Source organism: Oncorhynchus keta, unplaced genomic scaffold, assembly GCF_023373465.1.
Source record: "Oncorhynchus keta strain PuntledgeMale-10-30-2019 unplaced genomic scaffold, Oket_V2 Un_contig_26711_pilon_pilon, whole genome shotgun sequence".
In the NCBI taxonomy this organism is placed as follows: Eukaryota; Metazoa; Chordata; class Actinopteri; order Salmoniformes; family Salmonidae; genus Oncorhynchus; species Oncorhynchus keta.
Window position 1 is genome coordinate 42,501 of NW_026285127.1, and position 9,323 is coordinate 51,823.

At 45.4% G+C, this 9,323-nt stretch overlaps 1 protein-coding gene and 1 long non-coding RNA gene across 2 annotated transcripts in view; both read right to left on the bottom strand.

Annotated features, from left to right (window-relative positions):
- LOC118380958 (HBS1-like protein) overlaps window positions 1–7,182 on the bottom strand; it is a 9,711-nt gene extending 2,529 nt beyond the window's left edge. Inside the window, exons 1-6 of the mRNA XM_052506579.1 lie at window positions 7,120–7,182; window positions 6,642–6,828; window positions 5,248–5,338; window positions 3,572–3,680; window positions 3,203–3,303; window positions 1,040–1,184 (exon numbers count right to left, since the gene is read on the bottom strand). Coding sequence (XP_052362539.1) covers window positions 1,040–1,184; window positions 3,203–3,303; window positions 3,572–3,680; window positions 5,248–5,338; window positions 6,642–6,828; window positions 7,120–7,182 — 696 coding nt within the window. The remainder of the gene's footprint in view (window positions 1–1,039; window positions 1,185–3,202; window positions 3,304–3,571; window positions 3,681–5,247; window positions 5,339–6,641; window positions 6,829–7,119) is intronic.
- Window positions 1,217–3,170, bottom strand: LOC127922679 (uncharacterized). Its single transcript, XR_008111908.1, has 3 exons — window positions 2,940–3,170; window positions 2,521–2,841; window positions 1,217–2,422 (listed from the first exon to the last, which is right to left on the bottom strand). It is a non-coding gene; the product is annotated as an uncharacterized LOC127922679 (long non-coding RNA).
- Window positions 7,183–9,323: the final 2,141 nt, after the last annotated feature.

The window sequence follows — 9,323 nt, forward strand, 5'->3', positions numbered from 1 at the left end:
CTATTCCCTATATAGTGCACTACTTTAGACCAGAGCTCTATTCCCTATGTAGTGCACTACTTTAGACCAGAGCCCTATTCCCTATATAGTGCACTTCTTTAGACCAGAACCCTATTCCCTATATAGTGCACTACTTTAGACCAGAGCCCTATTCCCTATATAGTGCACTACTATAGACCAGAGCCCTATTCCCTACATAGTACACTACTTTAGACCAGAGCCCTATTCCCTATATAGTGCACTACTTTAGACCAGAGCCCTATTCCCTACATAGTACACTACTTTAGACCAGCCCTATTCCCTACATAGACCAGAGCCCTATTCCCTATGTAGTGCACTACTTTAGACCAGAACCCTATTCCCTATATAGTGCACTACTTTAGACCAGAGCTCTATTCCCTATGTAGTGCACTACTTTAGACCTAGACCAGAGCCCTATTCCTATATAGTGCACTTCTTTAGACCAGAACCCTATTCCCTATATAGTGCACTACTTTAGACCAGAGCCCTATTCCCTATATAGTGCACTACTATAGACCAGAGCCCTATTCCCTATATAGTGGTACTACTATAGACCAGAACCCTATTCCCTATATAGTGCACTACTTTAGACCAGAGCCCTATTCCCTACATAGTACACTACTTTAGACCAGAGCCCTATTCCCTATGTAGTGCACTACTTTGACCAGAGCCCTATTCCCTATGTAGTGCACTACTTTAGACCAGAACCCTATTCCCTATATAGTGCACTACTTTAGACCAGAGCTCTATTCCCTATGTAGTGCACTACTTTAGACCAGAGCCCTATTCCCTATATAGTGCACTACTTTAGACCAGAGCCCTATTCCCTATATAGTACACTAATTTTGACCAGGGCCCATAGGTCTCTGACACTATATAGGGAATAGGTTCCCGTTTGGGACAAAAGCCTACAATGTAGATATATTTATATGTGTATATATGTAGATATATTTATATGTGTATATATGTAGATATATTTTCCTCAGGTAGGAAGAGGAGAAGGCCGGAGCCTGGTTACCTCGGTGACGACCCCGGCAGCGATGGTTGACCCTACGTATCTCAGCATGAAGCGTCCCAGCTCCTTGAAGTCCTTATAGAGCTCCAACGCCACGGGCCTCTGGGTCTGGATCTCCACCATCGCGTTCATACCCTTACCCAGACACCTACACAACATTAAACAAATATTTATTGCCCAACACTAAGGGTGTAACGGTTCACCAAGCCCATGATTCGGTATTGGTATTGACGTTTTGGGGGTCACGGATCGGCTTTGGTACATCGGGAAAATTACAATTATTTCCTGTCTGTTGTGACAGGATTGTTAAGTTGGGTCAAGTTTCCACTCGGATGCTGCGTTCGTAACCATGTGGGAATTTACCCGTTTTGAAGTGGTAAATACCAGCATTCATGTGATTTGAACTCTTTGAGAAACGCAGACTACCGTAAACTAAAAGTACGGCGATAAAGGAAGTTCAAAGTTCAAAAAAAGAGGATTGCTTTTTATAAATGTTTTCAACTGCTGTTATAGGGGGCGGCAGCGTAGCCTAGTGGTTAGAGCGTTGGACTAGTAACCGGAAGGTTGTGAGTTCAAACCCCCGAGCTGACAAGGTACAAATATATATTTTTTAAATGCAGTAACCATCGCATTAACATTGTGTATTTGGTTGGGTTGTAAACGGGAACATGTATTCATACCGAACTGTTCGGCACAGGGACCTCGGTTCTGTCCTCACTGTGGAACCCGAATGAATTCCTTAAATAGATATTTATAAAATGAAAACACAATGCCTAACCACTAGGCTACCCTGCCGCCTCTACACTCTAACCACTAGGCTACCTGCCGCCTCTACACTCTAACCACTAGGCTACCCTGCCGCCTCTACACTCTAACCACTAGGCTACCCTGCCGCCCCTACACTCTAACCACTAGGCTACCCTGCCGCCTCTACACTCTAACCACTAGGCTACCCTGCCGCCCCTACACTCTAACCACTAGGCTACCTGCCGCCTCTACACTCTAACCACTAGGCTACCCTGCCTCCTCTACACTCTAACCACTAGGCTACCTGCCGCCTCTACACTCTAACCACTAGGCTACCCTGCCGCCCCTACACTCTAACCACTAGGCTACCTGCCGCCTCTACACTCTAACCACTAGGCTACCCTGCCTCCTCTACACTCTAACCACTAGGCTACCCTGCCGCCCCTACACTCTAACCACTAGGCTACCTGCCGCCTCTACACTCTAACCACTAGGCTACCCTGCCTCCTCTACACTCTAACCCCTCTGCTACCCTGCCGCCTCTACACTCTAACCACTAGGCTACCCTGCCGCCTCTACACTCTAACCACTAGGCTACCCTGCCGCCCCTACACTCTAACCACTAGGCTACCCTGCCGCCTCTCCACTCTAACCACTAGGCTACCCTGCCGCCTCTACACTCTAACCACTAGACTACCTGTCGCCTCTACACTCTAACCACTAGGCTACCCTGCCACCTCTCCACTCTAACCACTAGGCTACCCTGCCGCCTCTACACTCTAACCACTAGGCTACCCTGCCGCCTCTACACTCTAACCACTAGGCTACCCTGCCGCCTCTACACTCTAACCACTAGGCTACCCTGCCGCCTCTACACTCTAACCACTAGGCTACCCTGCCGCCTCTCCACTCTAACCACTAGGCTACCTGCCGCCTCTACACTCTAACCACTAGGCTACCCTGCCGCCTCTACACTCTAACCACTAGGCTACCCTGCCGCCTCTACACTCTAACCACTAGGCTACCCTGCCGCCTCTACACTCTAACCACTAGGCTACCTGCCACCTCTACACTCTAACCACTAGGCTACCCTGCCACCTCTACACTCTAACCACTAGGCTACCCTGCCGCCTCTCCACTCTAACCACTAGGCTACCCTGCCGCCTCTACACTCTAACCACTAGGCTACCCTGCCGCCTCTACACTCTAACCCTGCCGCATCACAACATTTAAGACATATTTCGGGAGAGTTGATCCTTGATCCTCGGACTACAGAACTGCATTGACATAAAAAGGTAGAATCAGATGTAGGGATATCGGGCCGATTTCCTCAGCAACGAGGCCAAAACATCTCTTCTTCTATGGTCCCTCAGCATGAAGCAGCTTCATCATCTATGAAGACTTCACCTTGATACTCACTTGGGTTTCTTCTTGAGCACCTCTCCGCTGCTCTTGTGCAGAACGCTGACCAGCTTCCTAATGGTGGCCGGTTCACTGATCGTCTGGTAGTGCAACACAACCTACGCACGGAACACACACTTAGAACCACACACTTCACACACTTAGAACCACACACTTAGAACCACATATTTCACACACAACCAAACACTTAGAACCACATATTTCACACTGAACCACACACTTAGAACCACACACTTAGAACCACATATTTCACACACTTAGAACCACATACTTAGAACCACACACTAAGAACCACACACTTTGAACCACACAGACAATATTCTTAGAACCACCCACGGAACACAGATTGTTTGTGTGTGTACTCACGGGGAAGCCCTGTGTGATGGGGACCTCTATGTTGAAGAGCAGGACTCTGGCCCTGAAGCGGGAACACGCTCTGATTGGCTCCTTAATGTCACAGAACACACAGCCCACACTGGAGGAGAGATTATAGACACTGAGTGGACAAAACATTAAGAACAGCTGCTCTTTCCATGACATCCTGTGACCAGGTGAATCCAGGTGAAAGATATGATCCCTTATTGATGTTACTTAATGTTAAATCCACTTCAAGCAGTGTAGATGAAGGGGAGGAGACATGTAGATGAAGGGGAGGAGACATGTAGATGAAGGGGAGGAGACATGTCGATGAAGGGGAGGAGACATGTCGATGAAGGAGGAGACATGTCGATGAAGGGGAGGAGACATGTCGATGAAGGGGAGGAGACATGTCGATGAAGGGGAGGAGACATGTAGATGAAGGGGAGGAGACAGTTTCAATAATTATTTTTAAGCCTTGAGACATGGATTGTGTCTGTGCCATTCAGAGGGTGAAAGGTCAAGACTAAATATTTAAGTGTCTTTGAACTGTGTATGGTGGTAGGTGCCAGGCACACTGGTTTGTGTCAAGAACTGCAATGCTGCTGGGTTTTTCACACTCAAGAGTTTCTCTGTGTATCAATAATGATCCATTATCCAAAGGACATCCAGACAACTTATATTTTATATTATTATTATTACAACTTGACACAACTGTGCGAAGCATTAGAGTCAACATGGGCCAGTATCCCTGTGAAACACTTTCAACACCTTGTAGAGTTCATACAGCCACGCAGATCAAACATTACAGGGATAGAAACACACAGTAAAGAATTACACACTCACTGATTAGAGGTTAAGGGTTAGAGATTAGGGCTGTATACTCACTTGATCTTGATGATGATGACCAGTGGGGCAGGGTTAGAGGTTAAGGTTAGGGTTTAGGTTCTATACTTAATCTAGATGCTGCCCATGTCAGTGGGTTTGGATTAGAGGTCACGTGTTAAGGTTAGAGGTCACGTGTTAAGGTTAGAGGTCACGTGTTAAGGATAGAGGTCACGTGTTAAGGATAGAGGTCACGTGTTAAGGATAGAGGTCACGTGTTAAGGATAGAGGTCACGTGTTAAGGATAGAGGTCACGTGTTAAGGATAGAGGTCACGTGTTAAGGATAGAGGTCACGTGTTAAGGATAGAGGTCACGTGTTAAGGTTAGAGGTCACGTGTTAAGGTTAGAGGTCACGTGTTAAGGTTAGAGGTCACGTGTTAAGGTTAGAGGTCACGTGTTAAGGTTAGAGGTCACGTGTTAAGGTTAGAGGTCACGTGTTAAGGTTAGAGGTCACGTGTTAAGGATAGAGGTCACGTGTTAAGGATAGAGGTCACGTGTTAAGGATAGAGGTCACGTGTTAAGGATAGAGGTCACGTGTTAAGGATAGAGGTCACGTGTTAAGGATAGAGGTCACGTGTTAAGGATAGAGGTCACGTGTTAAGGATAGAGGTCACGTGTTAAGGATAGAGGTCACGTGTTAAGGATAGAGGTCACGTGTTAAGGATAGAGGTCACGTGTTAAGGATAGCGTTTATGTTATATACACTGCTCAAAGAAATAAAGGGAACACTTAAACATGCTGCCAATGCCAGTGCGTTTGGGTTAGAGGTTAGGGGTTAGAGGTTAGGTTATATACTAACTTAATCTTGATGATGTCCATGCCAGTGACGGTCAGACTAACATGATCTCCTGCTGCTGCCCAGTCCAGAGGATCATCGTGGAGAGAGATACCTACACAGAGACAATACAGATAGGGAGAGAGACAGAGAGACACATAGAGGGGGAGAGAGAGACACAGAGGGGGAGAGAGAGAGACACACAGAGAGGGGGAGAGAGAGAGACACACACAGAGAGAGAGGTAGAGAGAGAGACACAGAGAGAGAAAGAGAGACAGAGATAGAGGGGGAGAAAGAGCCAGAGACACAGAGAGAGACACAGTGAGAGATAGACACACAGAGCGAGAGAGAGAGACAGGGACACAGAGTGAGAGAGCGAGAGAGAAAAACACACAGAGAAAGAGACGAGAGAGAGACACAGAGAGACACACACAGAGAGAGTGACACACAGAGAGAAAGAGACGAGAGACAGAGATGTGTTGTATGTCCACAAGGTGGCACTGGTGTATTAGACATTGAGAAACACACACACAGAGAGCCATAGACACAGAGAGACAGAGCAACATAGACACAGAGACAGAGCGACATAGACAGAGTAGAGACAGAGACACAGAGAGACAGAGACACAGAGAGACATAGACACAGAGTAGAGACAGAGACACAGAGAGACATAGACAAAGAGTAGAGACAGAGACACAGATAGATACAGACACACAGAAACAGACATAGAAACAGACAGAGAGACACAGACAGAGAGACACAGAGAGATACAGACACAGAGAGATACAGACACAGAGAGATACAGACACAGAGAGATACAGACACAGAGAAACAGACAGAGAGACACAGAGAGATACAGACAGAGAGACACAGAGAGATACAGACACAGAGAGATACAGACACAGAGATACAGACACAGAGAGATACAGACACAGAGATACAGACACAGAGAGATACAGACATAGAAACAGACAGAGAGACACAGAGAGATACAGACACAGAGATACAGACACAGAGAGATACAGACACAGAGATACAGACATAGAAACAGACAGAGAGACACAGAGAGATACAGACACAGAGAGATACAGACACAGAGAGATACAGACACACAGAAACAGACATAGAGAGATACAGACACAGAGATACAGACATAGAAACAGACAGAGAGACACAGAGAGATACAGACAGAAACAGACAGAGAGACACAGAGAGATACAGACACAGAGATACAGACACAGAGAGATACAGACACAGAGATACAGACATAGAAACAGACAGAGAGACACAGAGAGATACAGACAGAAACAGACAGAGAGACACAGAGAGATACAGACACAGAGAGATACAGACACAGAGAGATACAGACACAGAGAGATACAGACACAGAGATACAGACACGCAGAAACAGACAGTACCTTTAACAGTGCATGTCTCATTGGGGGGCATGGCCAGTACTCGGTCTCCTGTCTGAATGTAGCCCGCCTCGATCTTCCCTGTTACACAGAACCCTGAGCCCTGATCTAGAACCACAGAGAAGAGGGTTAGAACACAGAACCATGATCTAGAACCACAGAGAACAGGGTTAGAACACAGAACCCTGATCTAGAAGCACAGAGAACAGGGTTAGAACACAGAAACCTGAGCCCTGATCTAGAACCACAGAGTACAGGGTTAGAACACAGAACCCTGAGCCCTAATCTAGAACCAAAGAGAACAGGGTTAGAACCCTGAGCCCTAATCTAGAACCACAGAGAACAGGGTTAGAACCCTGAGCCCTAATCTAGAACCACAGAGAACAGGGTTAGAACCCTGAGCCCTGATCTAGAACCACAGAGAACAGGGTTAGAACACAGAACACTGATCTTTAAAAAGAATATCAACAGCTGATCGAACCCATAAAGCGTATTTCTCTCCAATGTTGAGGCCAAATGTGTTGACATCCCTCTTAGTGAGCATTTCTCCTTTACCAAGGTAATCCACCTGACAGGTGTGGCATATCATGAAGCTGATTAAGTTTCTCCACCCGGCACAGCCAGAAGAGGACTGGCCACCTCACATAGCCTGGTTCCTCTCCACCCAGCACAGCCAGAAGAGGACTGGCCACCTCACATAGCCTGGTTCCTCTCTAGGTTTCTTCCTAGGTTTTGGCCTTCCTAGGGAGTTTTTCCTAGCCGCCGTGCTTCTACACCTGCATTGCTTTGCTGTTTGGGGTTTTAGGCTGGGTTTCTGTACAGCACTTTGAGATATCAGCTGATGTACGAAGGGCTTTATGAATTTTGAATTTGTTTTAATTTATGAATTTGTTTTAATTAAAGAGCATGCTTATTACACAGGTGCACCTTGAGCTGGGGACAAAAAAACTCGAAAATGTGCAGTTGTCACACAACACCACAGATGTGTCAAGTTGAGGGAGCGTGCAATTGGCATGCCGACTGCAGGAATGTCCACCAGAGCTGTTGCCAGAGAATGTAATATTCAGTTCTCTACCATAAGCCGCCTTCAATATCATTTTAGAGAATTTGGCAGTACATCCAACCAGCCTCCCAACCGCAGACCACGTGTAACCACGACAGCTTCTTCACCTGCGGGATCGTCTGAGGGGAACCCTTTTGTGGGGAAAAACTCATTCTGATTGGCTGGGCTTGGCTCCCAAGTAGGTGGGCCTATGCCCTCCCAGGCCCACCCATGGCTCCACCCCTGCCCAGTCATGTGAAATCCATAGATTAGGGCCTAATTAAATTATTTCAATTGACTGATTTCCTTATATGAACTGTAACTCAGTAAAATCTTTGAAATTGTTGCATGTTGCGTTGATATTTTTACATTGATTCATTTAATATTGTAGTTCAGTATAGATAGATGGCAGGTAGCCTAGCGGTTAGAGCGTTGGACTAGTAACCGAAAGGTTGCTAGATTGAATCCCCGAGCTGACGAGGTAAAAATCTGTCGTTCTGCCCCTGAACAGGCAGTTAACCCACTGCTCCTAGACCAGTTAACCCACTGTTCCTAGACCAGTTAACCCACTGTTCCTAGACCAGTTAACCCACTGTTCCTAGACCAGTTAACCCACTGTTCCTAGACCAGTTAACCCACTGTTCCTAGACCAGTTAACCCACTGTTCCTAGACCAGTTAACCCACTGTTCCTAGACCAGTTAACCCACTGTTCCTAGACCAGTTAACCCACTGTTCCTAGACCAGTTAACCCACTGTTCCTAGACCAGTTAACCCACTGTTCCTAGACCAGTTAACCCACTGTTCCTAGACCAGTTAACCCACTGTTCCTAGGCCGTCATTATAAATAAGAATTTGTTGTTAACCGACTCGTTAAATAAAGGTACAATTTAAAAAATAAAATATACATTTAAAAATACCTCAGCCAACTGGGTGACCAACATGTCGATGTGCCCTTGAGCAAGGCACTTAATCCTAATTGCTCCTGTAAATCGCTCTGGATAAAACTGCTAAAACATCTGCTAAATGACTGCTAAATGACTCAAATGTAAATTAGATCTTTCAGTATTTAATTTCCAATAGATTTAAAAAAAAAAAAAACATTTTCACAGTCGTTATGGGGTATTAGTGTGTAGATGGTTGAGAGTTAAATCAATGCCATCCATGTTGAATTCAGGATGTAACAAGATGTGGAATAAAATCAAGGGGTCTGAATACTTTCTGAAAGCAGGTTCTCAATTTAAAATGATACCCGCAGACAATGCACACGAGGCAAACCATACACCACATTCTGTACACACATACACATTTTTAAGAATGACATTTAAAATAGTTTAAGTACAAATCTAACCCTTGTAATTTAGGTCCAGTATGAAAATAAGGAAGTGATAATTAGGCTATTGGAGATTTGCATTACAAGTTCGATATATCATTTGGTGCATTTCACTTTAGTTCATTCATTTTTTTTTTTTAGCAATGTCACTTCAAAAGTAATTGCGGTTGTTCCCATAGCAACCATAGCAACGTCTATGGATAAGCTAGCGACCTGTTAGGTCAATAATATGCTGTTTTTTTTATTTTTTATTAAAACATTTGTTGGCATTATAATCGTGAGAGAAATTTAACTAGCTAGGTAGCTTACAAG